We start from the raw sequence: 21,639 nt of genomic DNA on the forward strand, positions 1-21,639 counted from the left end.
ATTAATTTTTTTTTATTTTTTATTTTTAAACATCAGAGGGATGTTGCAAGGATTCATTATCTGGACATTTTAAAACGCTTATTACCCTATCTGTAAACCACCATTATTTACAAATCACCAAATTTATTCGGTAGAAGTTCACTGAACTTATAGAACTGATTGTACAGTGCATGCCATGGTAGTGCTCTGAGTTAACACAAAGCATTTAAAACAAACTCCACACCAAAACATGCATTACGCTTAAAATCAGGAGGTTCATTTTCATTACATTACATGTCCTTTACTTTTGTGCATTCTGGATGACGTCTTTTAAATTCTGGATGACTTCTTTTAAATGTAGAAAGCATGGAGTCAAATTGCATTTCCATTAGTCAAAGGCATATCTGTCATTGCAAAGTATAATCTCCGAATACATTCAGTTTAACAAACCGGTGTATGACTATCACTACTTTGGATTTACAGTTTCAAGTTAAACAGATTAAGTTTAACTTAGGAACGTTAAATCACTTTTCTTTTGTGGAGTTTGACCCAGTAACATTTTTATTCATTTATTTATTTATTTTACATAGGAATGGCAAATCCCAAGCCCTACCCCACGTGGCAGAAATTAAAATCTCAGAAATAAAGGCATTCAAGGGAGAATATTCTGGAATTATTTAAATAGTATTTTATATAATGCGTATGATAAATACTACCGAATTAAATATTAACCATCAAGAAGTTAAAGTATTTTTAAAAATGCATGCTAAGCCCAAAAGCTAATTAAAAATCTGGACTTTAAGAAATAGATTAAAACATATCCAAACACAGAACACACCATTCTAAACTTCTAGTTTAAAATTCATAAAAGTTAAATATTGCTTTCGTCTCAAGAAATGTCAGAATTTCAGAAGCCGACTTACTCCAATGATACCTGCAATTCAGTAGGTGGCACTCCACCTCCAATTTGAAACAAATACCCTTCACTATGCTCTTCTTGGTGAGGACAAACAAATCAGGTCCTGACCTCCTTGCCTATCTAAAGAGTGTACAACACTTTGCCAAACACTGGAAGCGTCACTTCAAGAATACAGTAAAATTCTAAGTTTGGACATTACATTCCTTTAACTCCTCCTGCTGATGTTTGAACTGTTCACAGTATTCTTAGTTCTCTCTTGACAGTTGTACAACATTTGCGCGCTGCTTAACAACTATGAAGTTTCATGCCAGAGATGGATGCATTTAAGCAGAGGAAAAAGGAATCTGCACTAAATAGCTTGTATGGTCTTTATGAAGTAGTTTTAGGATTATTTTACAAGACAGTCATGGAATAAGTTACATTATATATTCTGCAAAAAAGGCATGAATTTATTTTTACTAAAATTAGTTTGCCTGTGCCATGCCTAAGTTACAGCTTTTGAAGACATTTCATTAAGCAGTCAATAAGCACATTAATTTCAGATTTTTCCAATACACACCATTTGGGTCTCTATCAATGGATTTTATATCTGTACTACTTACATCATCTGTCATAAGTGTTGCAATTGATCTTCCAATTTCATGATACTGTGGTCCCTTGCCTGCTGGGCCAAGCAAGAGAAACAAGAACCTGTAGGGAAAATGAGACAGACTAGTAGAACTATGATTTTTATTTTTTTTTTTAAACAAGCGTATTATTTCAAGAAACATTGGCCCTGAAGCAAAAAGTCATTCATCAAGCTATTGATCTTGTGGACGGCCATAATAAATTAGAGAACTGCAATTCAAAAATCAGCTATGAAATGAAGTTATTTTTCAAAAGATAGCAAAAAAGGTGGGGGGCAGAAATTTAAAAGTATTCCTTTAATTCATCACATCTTTCATTACACATAATTCTGAAACCTTTGAAGATGCATACATGCACTTAAAATTGAAACTTTAAGCTATCAAAGTAGAGCAGGGGTGGCCAAAATATGGCCTGTGGGCTGCATCTAGTCCCTTGGTGGCCGGTGGCTCCTTCCAGCTGCCGCTGCCAGCCCCATGGTACTGGTGGGGACCAACAATGCACAGCCCTGACCCCATACTCCCACTGCCTGTTCTGGGCTTGCCTGCCCAAGCTCAGCAGCAGAAGCACAAGACAGAATCTGTTGCTTAGGACAAGGGAAAAGCACCCCTCCCCCTCCTGCTGCCGACAGTTCCCTGCTGCAGCTGCCCGGAGCCCACGCTGGGCCACCCTTCATCTGCACCGCCATCACCGCCGCCTCTGAGCTGCCCTGCGGGGCAGCAGTGGCCGTGCAGAGCAGACTCAGGGCAGCCCGGTGCGGGCTCCAAGTAGCTACAGCAAGGAACTGCCGGCAGCAGGAGGGGGAAGGGTCGTTTTCCCCCTGAGCTGAGCAACAGTTTGTCTCGCACTGCCACTGCTGAGCCCAGGAGGACGAGCCTACAGCAGGAGCCACTGCCACCTAGGGTGCCTAGGAATCATTTTGGAACCAAGAGTTCTAGTTTTTTGTATGTAGGAAGACAGTTGCACTGCAGACCTGCCCCAGCCTTGCTGTGTGCCCAGCAAGACATGCGACAGGCGGGTGGTGCAATGCAGGCAGGAGGCCAATTCAGGGCCGTGCATGGGTTCCAGCTGATCCACTCTGCCCCGGTGGGAGTGAGTCTGGAGTGCACGCAACGTACTGGGATGGTGCACAGCTGGCAATGGCAGGGAGGCACCACAGGGCACATGGGCTCCAGGCTGTCACAGGGTGGGGGGAGGTGCTGACTAGCTCAGGGGGAGAAGGGGGCACACTCAGGAGTCCCATGCACACCCCATCATACCCACAAACCCTCCCCTGCAAACCCCCAGAACTACACCCTCCCCCCACACAAATCACACACACCGCACAAACACTGCACCCACCCACACACCACAAAAATCCCACACCCTCCCCTCACACACCCTCATGTGCCTCTATGAGGAGCCCCATTCACTGCTACGTGCACACCCCCCAACCCACCCTACCACAAACATGCCCTCCCCCTCCACATGCCCCACAAGCCCCATACCCACCCACCTACACATCCCCACAAACACTGCCCTCCACAAACCCCTCACCCATATCCCCCACCCCACACCCAGCCCTCCACACCCTCCTACAACATACAAGAGTAAGACTTCATTTGGAGCTATTATGCAATCATCTCTATTATACAATCACACAAAAATCTGGACAAAAATATTTTTTTAAATAAAATACGTTATTGTCAATGTTTGATTTTTAGCATAGAATTTGGGTGTTTTTCCAGTTACGAGACAGCAAACCCCCTTCCCCAAAGGAGTACTTTTGGGGGCAAGAGAAGGAACTTTTGGTGGCAAAGGTCAGCAATTCAGGGGCACGATTTCCCATCCCAAGATGGTGACCAGGGGGCAGGGCAGCCGTCAAGGGGCAGGGCTACCCTTGTGACCCTCCACAGCTCACCAAAACTTGTTAAGTGTCCCTCCATCTGAAATAATTACCCATCCTGAGATGGAGTGAAGTAAAGATGTCATAGGAAAGCAACACAAATTGGCAGCTAAACAGAGAAACAGGCCTCAAACTTAAGCCATCTGACAATTTTTTCTATGATTTCTGTTTTTCTCCAAATCTCAAAACCACCAGTAACTGAGTTAGGACACTATCAAGACTACCCAATCTTATCATTTTCCTTTATCTGTAAATATGGTACTTTCACTGGAAAAATCACTGACTGAAGAACTTCTAAACACTGCTACATAAAGAAAAGCTATCATTCAAGTTCTTTGAAGACTGAATTGCCTCTCATTTTAGATAGGAGGAACAGATGAACCAAACACATGCAGATCTATACCTACCCACCACATACACACAATCAACATACATATTTTCTGTTTAATGACAAATGTTCATACACTTGATCAAAGCATGGGTGAAATTTAACCCTTTTGGGGCATAATCTGTAGAAATTAGTTTATAAAATTGTCTTGAACATGTCCTTACAACCCTCTATCAAATCCAGTCAATGTTTCTTTATCAACCGAACTTAAAATTTTCAATTTATTCAAACAGCTTTCAACAGCATTGAACAGCAAACATCCCAGCGGGTCCACAAGCACCTACAGCTGGATGAGAGCAATACACATCCTCTGTCAGCAAAATGGGGTTGGAGGGGCGAGCGGAAGTGCTCTGGGTCAAGATACAAGGGGGCCGTGGGGAGAGGGATCTAATGGTGGGGGTCTACTACAGACCCCTCAACCAAGGGGAGGAGCTGGACCGGAAATTTTTGGGACAGCTTGCAGACCCCTCAACCAAGGGGAGGAGCTGGACTGGAAATTTTTGGGCCAGCTTGCAGAGGCACTTAAGGCGAAGGATGTAGTTGTCACGGGTGATTTAAATTATCCAGACATCTGCTGGGAGGAATAGTCAGCCAGGTCGGACCGTTCCAGGAGGTTCCTGGCCGAGATACAGGACCTCCACTTAATTCAGGAGGTGCACAGTCCCACCAGAGGAAATGCCCTGTTGGACCTGGTCCTGGCCACAGGCGACAACCTGGTAAGGGGCCTCCAAATCCTTGACCACCTGGGTGATAGCAATCATCGCTTGCTGGAATTCACCATCCAGCGCAGGGTCTCAAGGGCCTGCAGCAAGGTGTTAGCCCTAGACTTCAAGAGGGCCAACTTCAACAAGTTGAGGAGATTAGTGGGAGAGGCGCTGGGGTTCTCAAAAGCAAGGGAGCTCAGTGCCCAAGATGAGTAGTCATTCCTTAAAGATGATACTCAGGGCCCAAGGGGTGACCATCCCAACAAAAAACAAGGAGGGCAGGAGTGCCCGAAAGCCCCCCTGGCTCACCAAGGGTGTACGGGAATGCCCGATTGCCAAAAAGGCGGTGTACAACCAGTGGAAGGCGGGTGCTAATCTCCAAAGAGGAGTATACCTCCTCTGCTCGGGCCTGTAGGGGGGCTGTCAGGAAAGCTAAGGTGGACGTAGAGCTAGGACTTGCGTCCAAAAATCAAAGATAAAAAAAAAAGTCCTTTTTCAAATATATAGGGAGGATGAAGAAAGCACCAGGAAATGTGGGGCCCCTGCAAGATCCTCTGGGCAATCTGGTAGTTGCACCAGAGGAGAAAGCAGACCTCTTTAACTAATTCTTCACCTCTACTTCCTTGTGCAGGGACTGGGACTTCCCCACCGTGATGCAAGACAGACTCGAGGGGAATGCCTCCAGACCTCAAGTTGGGGAAGACCGGGTTAGAGAGCTTCTGGAGGGGCTGGACATGTTCAAAATCAGTGGGTCCAGATGCTTTCCACCCCTGGGTGTTGAGGGAGCTAGCAGGGCATGGCTTTACTAGCGCTCATGGTGCCCGGACCAGGTGCCGGATGATTGAAAGATAGCCAACGTGGTCTCCATCTTTAAAAGAGGGAGGAGGGAGGACCCGGGCAACTATAGGCCCATCAGTCTTACCTCAATCCCAGGGAAACTCTTTGAGAAGATCATCAAGAAGCACATCTGGGATGGGCCAGCCTCAGAGATGATGCTCAAGGGCAACCAGCACGGTTTCATTAGGGGCAGGTCATGTCAGACCAACCTGACTGCCCTTTATGATAAGGTCACAAAAGCACTGGATGCAGGTGTCGCCGTGGATGTAGTCTTCCTGGACTTCAGCAAGGCCTTTGACACCGTCTCCCACTCCATCCTTGTTAAAAAACTAGGCAACTGTGGCATTGATGCCTACACAGTCAGATGAATTGCAGATTGGCTCAAGGGCCGTACTCAGAGGGTAGTGGTGGAGGGGTCATATTCGACCTGGGGAGAAGTGGGCAGCGGAGTTCCCCAGGGCTTGATCCTTGGGCCCGCACTGTTCGATCTCTTTATCAGTGATTTGGATGACAGGGTAAAAAGCAACCTGTTTAAATTCACTGATGATACCAAAATTTGGGGTGAGGTGAGCACACTAGTAGGGAGAGAAAGACTATAGCAAGACCTGGATAGGTTACAGGGGTGGGCTAGCAAAAACAGCATGCCTTTCAACACTGACAAGTGCAGGGTGCTGCACTTGGGCAGCAGTAACCAGCAGCACACTTATAAGATGGGAAACTCCCTTCTTGAGAGCACAGAGGCAGAAAGGGATCTTGGAGTCATTATTGACTCCAAGATGAACATGGGCCGACAAGGTGAGGTCACGGTTGGCAGGGCTAACAGCACCTTGTCGTGCATCCACAGGTGCATGTCTAGCAGGGCCACGGAGGTGATCCTCCCCCTCTATGCAACACTGGTCAGGCCACAGCTGGAGTACTGCGTCCAGTTCTGTGCGCCTCATTTCAGGAGGGATGTGGATAACATTGAGAGGGTCCAAAGGAGGACCACCCGCATGATCCCAGAACAACAGGGCAGACCCTACAATGAGAAACTGCGGGACCTGAACCTGTTCAGCCTTCACAAGAGAAGGCTGAGGAGGGACCTGGCGGCCATCTATAAACTCACTAGGGGGAAGAGACTGTTTCCCCTAGCGCCCCCTGGCATAACAAGGAATAACGACCATAAGTTGTTGGAGAGTAGGTTTAGATTAGACATCTGTAAGAACTACTTCACAGTTAGGGTGGCTAGGATCTGGAACCTACTTCCAAGGGAAGTGGTGCTGGCTCCTACCCTGGGGGTCTTTAAGAGGAGGCTTGATGCCTACCTAGCTGGGATCATTTGAGCCCAGTTTTTTCTCCTGCCCAGACAGGGGGGCGGACTTGAAGATCTACGAGGTCCCTTCCGACCCTATTTCTATGGATTCTATGATACAAATACAATCTTGGCATTCAAGGATTTCTTTACCGTGTAGCAACAGGAACTTCTGTGAGACCTGAGAGAAGTACAGCAGGGGCCAGCCTCACAAAAGCAATAATTGGTCTTTCTAAGAAATCTACTTCTCCCACCAACACATTTGATGCTTCTGCTCCTGTAGGAATTTTCCTCATGAAGTTCATGTCGACCTATTATATAATAAGATAAAACAACTGTTTATTGCCTTGCAGTTGAAACCAAAAAAATCTACAAACTATTTTTAGAACTAAACGTATGTTATTCAACATTTGTACTACAATGACAAAAAAAATGCAAAACATTCACATAAAGAAACAAAAATAAACACAATGTACATAAAATATGTCTGTCAGCAATATTTTAGTAATAGTCTGTTTTCTACCATTATCAGTTAGAATTACTACCACCTATTATATTCTAAGAAGGTGGAACTACATAAGCATTTTTGTAAAATAAAGACTTGTCAGGACAGAAATATTTTTTCTAAAGTAGGATATGACTTGACAAGTAAATCTACACAAACAGCTAAGGAGAGTTCATGTAATTATACACAAGTTTCCAGTTAGCCTTGTTGCATATCATGAGTTGCACTTTTACTATTAATTTTGGAAAGGAATGTATAATTTTATGACTGTCATTTGCAAAAACAGACAGGTGAAACTTATTTCTGCATAAAAAAAATCATAGAAGACCATTAAAAAGTTGTACAGCACATGAACTCTTTGTCCAAACACAAATACACAAAAAGCACAAAAAACTAACACCAGTTAAACTGCTATCTAAGAAAACTTACAGCTGGCCTCTTGAGTCCCACACCAAGTGTGCCACAACTACAGTGCCAGGAGGCTGACTCCTGCCCAACAGGAGACAAGGCAGGTGTACAGAAGGACAGGCCAAGCAAAAATATTAAAACTGTGACAGAGGAGCAGGAATAAATGGCAGCTGCCATGATCAGCGGAGAACTACAATCTAAATTAGCTTCACTTGAGAATAATTACTTAATTTGGCAAACAGCTTTGTTACAAACATTTACAGTATGGAATAGACTACAGAATTAAATTTTGTACCAAGAGCCATAAGGGATCTTGCAGCCCAACAAATATCAGTTACAAAAGACTGAAGGAGTTACGAGCAGTCCACAAGATTTGCCTAAGGAAGGAACATAGTTTATGCTTTTTATTTTCAAATCTCCGTGTTTTCTTTATAATAAATTTGTAAAGGTCAAAGTCAATCCCATTTAAAGCTCTTTTTGTGAAGGATAATCTTATTTCAGAAATTTAGGGCAACAAGTTTACAAAAGCTAAACCAGTTGATGCATAACCCCCAAAATTCATTTTGTAAATATTCTTGCAATATATCAGATTTCAATATATTATACATTATTCCATTTGTAAAGGCAGCAATTGCTTTACATGAAATACCATGAGTGAAGTGAAAGTTTACTCAGCGAGAGTCCAGATATACCGCAGAAGTAAAATCGAAAGATATAAAGCCTAATCTGATTTAATATATGCTGCATTCTGATATTATTGTAGTTTAAACTTTCACCCCAAAAATAGAAATATAGTAAAAGTAACCAGTTTTTATTTAAGTAAACAGACAAATAAAATTATATGGCCCTGCTTAGTTATCATTGTGAATATACTTAGTGTAATTTACCTTACTGAAATCAACGGTACTGTTCTCTCTGCTTCCTCCTGTTCCATTACCTTTAATGTCTACACTTTTTCCAATGTCTAAGTTGCCAGGTGCAGACTGTGGAGATGCTAGGAGTCCTGTATCAAAATAAAACATACACCTTTCAAAATGGAGCATATTAAATAAATTAATAAAAAGAAAAGCAGACAGAGTGACACACATTGTTTGCGAACTCTGAATGTGGCAGCTTGCTTAAAAGCAAAATGTGCAAGTTAATAAACAAGGCAGTCCTGCATTAGTACTGTAAACATACAAGTTACTTTATTTTGGAAAATAATGAATGTTTGTTAAAAAAATTAGATGTTGCCTAAATGGTGGCCATTTGCAAAACCATCACCAAGTAAAAGAAAAACAAGGAGCGACTTTTTCCAGGAAGAAATGAAGCAACCAAATCTTAATCTTAACCATCATCACTTCACAACAGAATCTATACCAATACATTCCACACATACTGTACATTTTTAATGCCTGGCATAAAGATGCACCTACTTGAGTGCATTTTACAGTATTTGTTTCTAAAGTGCATATTTGATTAAAAACAGTAAGACTCAGACCTTGACCTCAATGGGATTAGGCTCATGGTATACAACCAAAATAGCGATGCTGACGGCAATTGAACAACTATACAAGTCATCAACAGTTCAATCTATTCTTGTTTGAAGCAGTGTACTTTGTCTGTACTGCTGCTTGGCTAGATTACATTTCAAAGGTATCTACAGTCCAGTTACATGTCCTAACTTGATAGCTAAGGCACCATAAGCTATTTGAGATGCTTCCCTCTGAGGCACTGGTTTCCTAGTTCAACATGTTGCTTGTAGGACCCTCTGATGCTGCCCAAAGAACCTTAATCACTCAGCATTTCTGCCCACAGGCCTACAAAGGCTGCAACTTTCTGCTTTAAGTGTGCAAGTCAAAAGGGGGGGATTATACGTGTTGATGTACCCATGCTATTTTTAACAACCAGTTAGCTGGGATGCTAATATTAACACTGCTGAAGCAGCAGAGGGGTTAGTGCTGGCTGCAAAGTCACCTGGGTAAATCTGTTAGTCCTTAGCCTGCACATTCATGCTGCCATGGCAAAACTACCATCACCACACAACGTAAATTCAGGTATGCTTATTCAAGTTGCAACCCTACCTCATAGCTGTAATGTAGACTCATCTTAAGACTTTGCACAGTAGGTGTTAAAGAATACATTGCTTTATCCATACAAGTTATTTCTAATGGTGTTAGAACATGCTAGTTAATATGTTTATTAGCATGCTTTTAAATTCTAATTTATACAAAAGCTTATGGTTTTGCATAAATGCAGAAAAATATTGAAATTAAATAAATAGTTGACAAATTAAACCTGACCTAAATGCACTCTCTCACTTAAGGAACTCAAAGTCTGCATGTGGTAGTCGCTTGTTTGAATCAAAAGAAAGCTGGGCTTTTTCTGCAATTATCGTCCAAGAGGAACGACCCCTTCTATCATTTGGCTGCTTTAATTCATTTTTAGAGAAACCTGTAGTCTTTGTCCATTTCCACATAAAATCATTCCTCTGAACTCCAGAGAGGGGTTACTGCAATTGAACATGACTTTAAGTTCTCATTTTTGAGTCTGAGATATTTCAGTTTTTATTCTTCCATTTTAAAATAAAAGGGAGAGAGACTAGACAATCTAATCAAACAAAAACCAATGTAATTAATGGGCCTCAATTTGGTTTGAGAAACCTATACTATACAATGTATGGTACCAATATCAATATAAAAATCTCAGAATATGCTATGAAATGTATATATTATTCACCAAACTGGACATAACTAGCAAAACCCAAAATACACAGGCTACAAATCAGTGCAACGCTTACTTTATAGAATAAGACTCCATCTGTAAAACTGCAAGAGGGATGCAAGGCAATTTCTGTGCTGAGAAAACAAAAAAGCCTGATTCTTACTACATGCAGGCAGGAAAGGAAGTATTTACACGTAAATCTGAGAAAGGCAAGTTAAGACGCACTTTACTTTTCACTCGTATAACAATAAAGGAAGATAACTTAAGATATGGAATTAGCAAAAGATGATCAGCAAAGGTATCATTTTCCACCTGTACTCCAGTCACTCCATAAGTATCTTGTTGAGTTTATACATGACATGAACCCAATTACTCTGTAAAGCAGAGGGTACATACAGAATTTGATGGATGGGGAATTAACTCGCACAGTCCTGATCCCCGACTACCTATAACATTCAAGTCTTATGGGTGTTATGAGATTGCAACGTCCTCTGTGAATATAGAAATGGTGGCCTGAATTTGATCCATTTGAGTTCCAGAGGTTCACAGTAACTATAAATTCCCTTTTGGCCCATTTTGCAGTCCTAGGATAATATAGATTCTTTCATAACTGAACACAAAAATACCCCCAGCATTCTTGCTTTTTAGCCAAGATTCAATAGTTCTAGTACTAATATAGAAATTCCCATCCCTTTCAAAACTGGGGCTTAACAGCTTTTTCTTTCCACTAACTCATTCAACTTAAAAAAAAATACCACCCACAAAGTGACTAAACTTTTCATCATCTCAAGGATTTATCAAAAGGTATCTGACAAGGAATAAATTGACTTCTTATAGATTTGGCAATACACTGAAACCATTCCGCATCATCTTAAGCGGTGAGCTTGTAAGACAGCTTCCAAGTCCATTAGACCTTTGTAATCTGTCTAGTTTCAGAGGATATCTGGTGCATCAGAGTTAAGTACTTATTTTTTGAGTTCTGGATTCCATTTCCCAGACTTCTGCTGTGGTTACATTGCTTTAGGTGACACTCCCTAACGGATCATGTTTCCTCCCTGCTATTTATCTTTATTCTCCCTTTACTTAAAGGGGTCTAATAACTTAGGGATGAAACTTAATTCCTGATAATGATAAATTCTGAATTCCTTTTCGTTTCACCTGCCTTCTTTTTTTTTTCTCTTTAAGAAATATTCTGCATCTCTTACCCAGGTAAAAATCCATTTTGATTACAGAAAAAAGCCTACCAGACATAGTATTCTGAAGCAGAGTGGAAGGTATTGAAGATTCAACCACTGATAAGATGAACTTTTTGCATAAGATGCATGAGTGACAACACTCTGGTTCTTCAATCGTCAATCAGACCCTCTCCACCAGAATATAGGTTTCCTCCCATGCATTGTCTATTTGGGGAGACTGAGAAACTCCTCTTCAGACTAGTAGGAGAAATTCATTTTCTTCTCTTCCCTAAACTGATAACCCTGGCTCAATAAATGATCTCTTTGGAGAAAAGAAACTTGATCCCTTATTTTCAGAATGTCAGCCACAGAAAAATTCATAAAACCCTTGATGAGATGTTGAGGAAATGCTAACATACCCACAGCTTTTCTTGGTGTTATGATGCAAAGCAAACAAACACACCAACTCTACTACTCCAAAAGGGGATTGCTAGTCCATCTGATTAAGGTATTAAACTGCCAAAGAAGAAGAAACCCTGAAAAAAGCATCTTCAGAAGAAGTTCCACAGACTCGTTAAAACCTAGGCAGATTAAGGCTAGATGAGGCCATAGTGTAATACTTGACATCTTTTAAAATTGCTCTAAAAGATGCATCAAATTAAAGGTATTTTCTAACATCATTCTTACTCACATCAAATATGTTTTCCAGCTATTTGGACTTCAATTAATACTAGAGACTCACAGACTGCTGCTCCCATAGGCAAAGGGAAAAAAAGCAAGGAACTCTGCTCCAGGAAGGGGAAGAAAATTACTTCAAATTAAGGAAAAATACAGGTGAGTAAGTAAACGTTACAATTGTTGTGCATATGTTTTTAATCAATTAAGTTTAAAATAAAGAACACAATGTAGCTTTAGAAACAAGGGTCCACATGGCCTCCAAGAGTGCTGCCAAAAGATGAGCCCGCTGGTGCCAATTCCACATGGTGCCAAAATCTCCAAATTAGGCATTCTTCAAGTCTCAATGGCCTAAGCACAGTTGTGCAGGAAAAGCTCAGGGCCATCAGGCATACACCAGAGCCATTTACTATGCCTAACTTGCAGGCTCAGGGACATACGGAGTGGTAGGGACTTATCTCTCAGCAGTACTCTTGGGCTTGCTGGAGGCCATAAGCATAGCCAAGGACATCAAACACACAAATGTTTACCTGTCAACTAGATTTCTGTTTACAGAAACATTCTTAAATTCTGAATACTTCTCTCATTCAATGACATAGCTTGCAGCAGACTCAACACTGAAGATCCTGGCATTTTTTTCTGGCTGACCATGCCCCTTCTGCTGGAGGGATTCAGTTTTCAAAAATAAAAACATTCTGGAAATACTGGTCTTAAACTATTTTTTTTTGAAGCAATTAAAATAAACATCTCAAAGAGCCAAACATTAGAAGTCTACTTTTATCAAAATAAACTTTACCAGTTTGAATTTGTAAAAGCAAAGCCTTTGGCTGGGTTGTTAGATACTGATGTCAAATTATAGCTCAACCAAGGATCTGTCTACCTTTTATACCAATTCACAATTTTTTAGATAGTTCCTAGTATGTCTAGAGCAGGGAACAGAGCAAAAATTAAGCACTGGAAGCTACTACAAAAAAAAAGAGGCGCGAAACTAGTCAGTCTTTAATGTCACCCACAGAAAATCTGCACAGCCAAGCACCTAGTTGCATTCCAGTATAGAGAATAGGTCTTCTGTAGTTTGTTCTGCAGACCTGAAAAGAGAGGATATCTGCCCAGTAGTGGCCCAGGGTGACAGTCTGGAAACTGTTTAAGGGTATGTCAAGAACTACCACTACTGATGTAAACACTGGATTTACATCCTAGTATTTACAGACGGACGAGAATTGGAAGAGCATCGACCACAGATTTCCTCAAACCAGTAAGAATGATCTCTACATAAAATTCACCCCATTAAAAATGTTTTCCTGTAAATGAGGCAGAGGAAAACTACTCCCTCCTGTCTACCTTGGAGAGACATAAGGGCCTTACTCAAAAAATTCTTGTTCAGAGGATACCTTACAGAATAGATTTCTGTCTCAATTTTCTGTGGACCTTAATACACCCACTACTCATGACAGGCTGAAAAGGTGGAAAGGCAGAGATGGCCATGATATTAAATATGCTGATTACCTTCAACATTAAAGTGCCTGCTAGAAACTTCACTCTTCTTTACTTGGATTCTTGGCCTGAATTACAGGTGGGTTGGTGCAGTTGGCTGGATCAAGCCTGCTCAACCTCAGGCCAGCCTAAGCAATGAGACTCATGACTGCTCTTTAAAAATGCCTGAACAGATTTTTGTTGCTACTCTACATAAACTGGTAGTGTGTTGCCCAGCCCCCCGCCCCCACACACACACACATTTTAGTAGTTTGCCCTTCTTTGCTAGGCAAATGGAGAAAGAAATCCAAGAAAATCTTAAATGGTCAATGATTCAACATGGATATGCTGACCAGGTAAGTCCCAGCACAACAGGTCAATTGTACATCAAGACTTTTTGTACTTTCATTTTCTATTTGAAAATGTCTAAAAGCCCTTCAAGAAAGTAGAGATATTCACAACCAGGGCATGATCCAGAATTACCAGAGTAGTCAGGCTGATTGATTTATAATATTGGAATTACTCTTATACCCCAGCAGCAAAATCAATGTCTGAATTATAAAAACAAACGTTTCATAAAGTGTACTGAAGTACTTTCACAGGAGATTCCTCTGTATTCTCCCTTTAGTATTATGTGCACTTGAGTAGACAGTTTTGCAACATGTGCCTGTGCCAGTTCAATCAAATCAATAGGTACCACTACAAGCTTTCCATTAGCTAAGCTGCAACACCAAAGTTAAAAACAACTGTCATCAAGCCTTTAACAGTGCAATAACACATTAATCAAAAATTCACTAGAACTTATTATAGGAAGCAGCACAAGTCAGTTACTGGGTAAAACTTGCATTTAAAAATCCAGGCACACCAAACAATCGCTTAAATTACTACAGCACCATCATATTTGTAATCCTTGTCCATCTTCCTTACCACTTGCTTTCCCCTCACCCCACCCCAAAGCTACTCGTTGTACCACATGGTATTTAGACCAGTGGGTTTCAAACATTTTTCATCTGCAGACCCCTGAAAAATTCTGAATGGAAGTGTGGATCCCTTTGAATTGTGTGGGTATTAACACACTTTTGGTTAATCAATCATCTTCTGCAGACCTCTTAGACAGTCAGACCCCACTGATTTAAACTGTAAATTCCTCAGGGAACTGGCCACCTCTTTAAAGTCTGCACCACATTTAAGGACTTAAATATTCATTGTAGGTGAATGAAAGGAAAAAGGCCACCATTTCTGACATTTTATCTATGTAAGAACTACTTAAGGATTACTTAAAACACGTGTCAAACAAGTACCTGTTTAATCACGCAAATGAAGGTTATGTACACAAAAATCGTTCTGTTTCATTGCCTAAAGGAGTTAATATCAGTAAGTGAATTTCAACATTTGTGAATTTATGTTTGGCATGATTTGCGTAGGTCTATAAAGCAAAACAAGAAACATGATCACACTTAGGAAGTAAAACAAAACATGCAGACAGCGGTAGAAGTTAAAAATGTATCATTTATGCTCAAGCCATGTGCTAAATAATACTGCAATGCAAGTGACTCAGATGCAGAGAGCATCACACATGGACAGATTAAGTTTGGATAGTTGCCTGGTGTCATGTCAATATTATCCTCTGTCTTCGTTTCCTGAACTTCTAAGTCTTCCTCAGGTGGATGGATTATTACTGTAGGGATATCATCAATAGCAGGCGACACAAGCAGTTCCTCGCCTTGGAGCTCACTTGGCTGGGAATTTGTGGTTGCCAGGTGGCTGCAGCTAGGACTGGAGGGTGGTGTGTTTTGAGGGGTAGGTATTGGGGTTGTACACCTTGAAGCTGCCGGGGTTCCAGCTCTTGAAGAAGGAAGAAGGTAATTGAGAAGGAGGGACAAACGATTTTCTCCTTTCAGGGAAATGTTTGAGGCAGAGAGACCTGTTCGCAAAGAGTGCCGGGAGGCTGAAAGGCCTTCCCCTGAGATAAAAACAAAACAAAACGATGAAGTATACAATAGGGAGATGCTAAAAGAGAAATAATGCATTAACAATTTACATTGTAAATTGCAAGCTTTGAAGGCCCGAAGTGTCACATTCATGCAGGTGAGATAAGATGCATGAGTAAGTCAAAATTTTAAGCATCAGAAAAGTCAGCACATAATTTACTGACAGCTGCCATTTAGCACACAAGAAAGATCTGAGAGAACAATATTCCTCAGTGAATGTTTGAAGTCATTGAGATTTTAGCAAATTAAAAAAAAAAAAAAAATCACAAGACAATAGTTTCCCCCAATCTAAAGGAAGGAAAAAAAAATCAAAGTCCCTTCTTAGTTTAAGATATATGCTATGCCAAGAACATTAGTTAAGAGATTTAGCATAATTCAGATCAAACTAAATATGACTGAGAGTGATAGGATGAAACAATTTTACTAATTGTCCTCCACACCAAGTTCTGCTATTTCAATAAAACCTGTTTCTGCCTGTAGTACGAGTATCAGATTTCCAACTAAAAAAAACCCCTATTAAACCTAACCAGAAGGAAGCTCTCATATCCCACGCACTTGCTAACACTAGCTGTCTATAAAGCACCACTAAGTGCAACTTCAGTAACATCAAGCCTGCTAGTACTTTATCAGCAGTACAGGATGTTACCACAATTAAAACTTGTCAGTTCTCCATTTGTTTTGTGGGAGATTCAACCATGTTAAAATTGGGTTTCATTTCAAAATATATTTGCTCCCAGTAAAAACATCCAAATTTCCTGTGAAACGAAAATTTAAAACCATTCTTGACAAGTTTTCTTCCAGCATAACCGCTCTGAAACTGTTCCAAAACATGTCCAATAGTGACAAATCCTGACAGTAAGTCAAAACATTTTAGCTGTATTTTCATTTTTATAAGTAAAATTGGCAGCTACTACTATGCACGGATTGAAACAATTAATCCAGAAAAGATTAAGAGATTATGACAACAAAACCAGGAAAATGTTTCAAAGCTGTAACAGACAGCAGCTGTCCTTAACATTTTTAAAAATAAAACAAACTCAAGTCAAAATATGACACATCATGATGACACTATGCACTACTGCCAGCTTATCTTGAAAAAACATTTTTTTTAAAATCCTGATACTGTCCTAAATGATTTCTCTTAACTTTGAGGGGAAAAAATGTTTCCATGGTAACCTGCATGAAAATCAGATGCAGTTTTGTGTGAAAAGTTGTTGTTGCACCAAAACAGCATGAGCTCCAGTTTATAAAATTTTCATATGACACTGCCACTGAAGAAGGCCAAAAGACAATGGCAGAGGCCACATAAGGGAGTACATATCTACTGCGAGAAACATCATTCTCCTGGTAGAAATAACAAGTGTATCAAGCATTCATTCAATTTCTCTTAGGGGAAGTGCACCCCTTCCAGAAAAAAGTTTCTCTTGCAAAAGTGAATGCTCGTATATACTCTTCCCAATCTGATCCAGTAGGGGAGTGAGGAAACAGGAAGCTCCCCACACTTCCCTGGACTGGGGGCTACTCAGCTATGGTAGAAGGCAAGGAGCACTCCAGTCCCCTCTGGACCAGTACAGGAGGACACTGGAGCAGCAGGGAAAAAGCCTGCTATTCGTTCCACCAACGAAGAGGAGGTTGGGAGGAGTGGGTTGAGGATGCTGCACTACTTACTCTGCTCAGCTTCCGGGCACTGAAGTACAGGGGAAGCAGCCTTACCCCTAGGGAGCAGGCAAGAGGTTTGCTCACTGCTCCCAGTGATGGGAACAGAGTAGAGGAGTAGCTGCTTCCCCACTTCCCAGCCCCCACCTGTCTGCCAACCCACCCCCCAGACAAGGGTCTCAGTCTGGTGGAAGTGTGAAGAGCAGGAGAGAAGCAGCAGCTGCATGTTAAACATCTGTATGCTCTCTCATGGAAAGATTTCTACTGGTAGAAACGAACACTTGTCCCCGGCCAGAGCCTTCTCCTCAGATGCTTCCTGCTGTCATTTACTATATCCCAATTCAGTCACACATTAAGCAGGTTTCTTTAATATCAGATTGTTGCTTTTATCCCACCAGTCTCTCCCCACCCCCCACCTTACTTCTTAACTACTGTATTCTAATCTGAAGAGTGAAAATTCTTGTCACCCTTCTCTCACACATGTCCTATTGTGTACTTGCTCTTCTCTACAAAAAGAAAATATCATTTGCTTTCCATTTTCACCCTATATCACTTCCATGGGGGGCAGGGGAGCAGTTAGGAATAAAGGCTTTTAAAAAAAACACCTCAACATTTTCAAAAAAAATTATCCTGAAACTGGCATTCTATAATCACAGCAAAGTACTGACCACTTTCTGTAGGGATCTGATAGCAAATATACACTGGTCTCACATTACAACTATAAGCAGGGAAACAAAAGTAAAGAAAAAAAAAGACACTTGGTATTAAGTATAGAACTTGGAAAGAGAAAGGAATACAAGTGTAAAGAAAAAGACAAGACACACATTTAAAATAAATTTCAAGGCTAACTTTAAAAAAAAAAAAACAAAATAGCCTCTATTGAACTACGTCTTTAGCAGTAAGGAGCAAAAAAGCACCATTTTCTGTTCTAACACTACAGACTGGGTGCATCTACCCACTTTACTGCAGAGCTAAATTAGTCTACTCTGCAGTAAAGTGTCACAGTCTACACATGTGGTGATATCAGGGTGCAATCAAACAATTAACTCTGCTGTCCCAGGGACAGTACCATCTTACAGCAGAGTACTTTACTGTGCCAAAAAACACATGTAGCTTCTGACTGTGAGCATATATTCCACCTGGTCAGCCCAGCCAACCGGAGGCCTGTTCTGCCCCAGCTTAAATTGCTGCTGTCCCAGGCACACATGTAGATGCTGCACCCAGGAGCAGTTGACTCTGGCTTGAACTGCTCCAGAGTTTGTTGCAACACATTAATTGCACATGTAGATGCACCCACTATTATCATAATGCGTCTGTCAGGAATGTGACAAGACTTGACCCCTGTTCCACACCACTGAAATCAACAGAAGCTCTTAAGTAGAGATGCAGTGTACTCCAAAACTACACTTATTTTACTACCAGGAGAGGAGAGTGGTACAAAGCAAAGATCTGTGGAATTGGCTGCATCTAGGCTGAGAACACTCTCCTATACAGTCTTCTGGTATTCCCATTGCTAAAAATTAAAAGACCAAAAAAACCCAAAACAGACAGTATTTTATCCTATGAAAAGGAGACATGGAAAAGACCTGTATATCAGATTTTCAAAATCATTACTTTCAAGGGATCTAAACATTGGATTTGGTCATCTTGGTGCTTTTACATAGAAATCTGAAGTTTGCTATCGAGATTCTATGCATACTGTACAAAGAATCAGTCATCAGTTTTAATGAAAATACAGACAAGTTTAATTGCATTTACCTCCTAAAACAACCAAACTGACAAAGATGATGTCATCAGACACTTCCCAATTTTTCTAGTTGGAAAAGTGGCTGGAAGTTCTCTAACACCCAAACCAAACTCAAACATTAGCACTTAAACTAACCACACAGTTGCATGTTCCGAGGCAGAAGATGCATCTTGCATGCAGAGTGGTCTAAAACCAAAACACCTCATTTAAAGGAATCAGAATGTGCCAATACTTCAGTGTGTGGCCTTACTAAGCCAAAATTAATTCAAGTCCAAGACATCCAAGATGTCTTGCATAATGTAGCTTGAAAGGTATATGAAATACTCCGAAGGCCTGGGAAAGCATTTGTTTACCAAGGCACCCCAGGGGAAGACAAACAATGGACACAAACTGCTTGAAGATCGCTTCAGATTGGACAAGTTTTTTGGGTTTGTTTTTTTTTTGTTTTTTGTTTTTTGTTTTTTAACAATTTGAGTGCCGAGGCTCTCGAACAGACTCCCCCCAGAGGTGGTGGTCACCTACCATGGAGGTCTTTAAAAAGCCACTTGACACACACCTTGCTGAGGTCATCTGACCCCAGCAGTCTTTCCTGCCCTAGCACAGTGGGGCTGGACCCGATCTTGTGAGGTCCCTTCCAGCCCCTAACATCTATGAATCTATGCAAAATGAGACCTAAAAAAAGGAGGCTGCCCTGCAATACTAGTATCTACATGAACTTAGGAACTAAACACCAGGAAGCAAATGAACAGGTATGTCAATATTTAATTATCATAGACCATGATACATCCCGTAAGATTGTTACAGATTTCTGGGGGGTTTTGTTTGGCGTTTTGTTTTTTTTACCTAGCTTTTACTACAGTTACCATAGTAAATTTTTTTAAAAGCTCAGTTAAAAGCAGTTTAATCATTTTCCATTAAAATAAAAACAAAATGCGTACAACAGTGAACTTAAATTTTTCCTTTGCATATAATTGTCCAAAAAGCAGGTAAGGTAAGGCTATTAAGAAGAAAGCCTAAATATAATGTTGACAGGATGATGAAACAACTCTCTCAAAGAAATAAAGGGAGACTAAATCAGAAACTATAACCCTGGTGATGACTGTAAAGTTATGGTTAAAAGGTAAGAAGAGTACTTTAAATCTGTCCATGAGACAGACAGAAGTCAAACATATCCTTTAAAGTGTTAGAACCTACTGAATGTATTGCCATGGGTAGAGCAAATACTGTGTGTATATACACTTCTTAAATCATGCTGTGAATAGAAGCAAAGGAGTGTAGTTGTTACAAGCAGAAAAAGAAAAACTTCTTCACACAAATTACAGATAAATGCCCAAGCTACACAAAAAACACACACAGCTGTTACATACCAAGAAGGAACCAACTACATCTGCTGACTTTTCCTTCATGTCTCAGGGAGAACATATTATTTCTAACAGGTTAGGATACATTGGATGCCACAACTTATCTCACCATTTCGGTCAAGCAAGTGAGGGTCAGAATGTTTCTTGCCTATATCCGCAAAGGACCGAACCAGAGGTATCCTACTGCTGAATTTTTTCTCATTCTGGTGATGGTGTCTCTTGAGAAGAGCTTCTCTGACATTCTCTCTTCTGGATTCATCCAACTGACCAGAGGCAATCATGTTGTCCAACACCATATCTACATCAACAGAGAAACACTAAGTCAACATTTTAAAGTTACGTGTGCATACCGAGTACCTGTGTATCATCTAACTCCCATATGTGGAAAGTTAGTAAAATGTCAGAATTCATCAAGTATCTTCATGTATCCATTTTGTTTGGCAAATAGTGCTTCAAAAACTGTATTGGAAATAAACAGCCAAGAACATTATGGACTAAGAATTCAAATCCACATACATTAACTCAAGAAGAAATGTGCTTTGAAGAAAACTCAAACAAAAAAAAACAGCATTTAATAAAATAAACAGCAAGAGTTTCAAGAATTACACATTTATAAAACTCAACAGAATATTCTGTCATTCATTTCAGCTTTCAACTATCTTCAGTTAAGATGTACATGGTCAATGTAACCTCACAAAAAATATTCCTTTTCAGTGAAAAGGAATAAAGTAGCAAAAAATACCACCAGCAAGTCTTGATGCCCAACCTGCACAGCAGCCATTATAAAGTAATTCTAATGTTTTCCCACAGAAGAACCTGGTTTTACAGCTTTAATACTTTTATTAAAAACTACACACCTGATATTCATCAAGGCTAGGGACAGAAGTTACACATAAACCAGTTTAAGTGATCAGAAATCAATTTAAACCTGTAACATAAGAGAAGTTCAGTGCACATAAAATAGCTTTCAAAATGATTGAAACCAGTTTAAGATAAGTCTGATGCTATATTCAACCACGTTTAACTGATTTAGGTCAAACTGGTTTAATGAACTTCTGTCTCAGAACCCCTAGTGGTCCAACTTAAATCAAAGTCCCTCAGCATCCCAGGATGCTCTGCAGCCCTGGGTTGGGCTGGGCTGTCTGCTCCAAGGAACAGGGTTGGCCCCACCCCTCTGGTCCCTAGCTGGAACACTATCATTGGTCCAGATGGCAAAGGGGTAGGGGTGGGGGGCAGAAAACCTGGCTCCAGACTGCAGCCAAGTCTGCCTGGTAGGGGTGGAGCAGCCCCTGCCAGGCTTTTCCCCACATTGGCCACT

General features: G+C 40.8%; 1 protein-coding gene across 2 annotated transcripts in view; it reads right to left on the bottom strand.

Annotated features, from left to right (window-relative positions):
- Positions 1 to 21,639, bottom strand: part of SLC4A7 (solute carrier family 4 member 7) — an 84,279-nt gene that overhangs the window by 37,662 nt on the left and 24,978 nt on the right. Inside the window, exons 5-9 of one of the 2 annotated variants that reach the window (XM_019536169.1) lie at positions 20,431 to 20,619; positions 15,170 to 15,529; positions 8,428 to 8,543; positions 6,781 to 6,938; positions 1,501 to 1,588 (exon numbers count right to left, since the gene is read on the bottom strand). In XM_019536169.1, the coding sequence (XP_019391714.1) occupies positions 1,501 to 1,588; positions 6,781 to 6,938; positions 8,428 to 8,543; positions 15,170 to 15,529; positions 20,431 to 20,619 (911 nt within the window). The remainder of the gene's footprint in view (positions 1 to 1,500; positions 1,589 to 6,780; positions 6,939 to 8,427; positions 8,544 to 15,169; positions 15,530 to 20,430; positions 20,620 to 21,639) is intronic. The other variant, XM_019536177.1, reaches the window with a different exon arrangement.

This window comes from Crocodylus porosus, unplaced genomic scaffold (assembly GCF_001723895.1).
Source record: "Crocodylus porosus isolate Cpor-Errol unplaced genomic scaffold, CroPor_comp1, whole genome shotgun sequence".
NCBI classification, from domain to species: Eukaryota; Metazoa; Chordata; order Crocodylia; family Crocodylidae; genus Crocodylus; species Crocodylus porosus.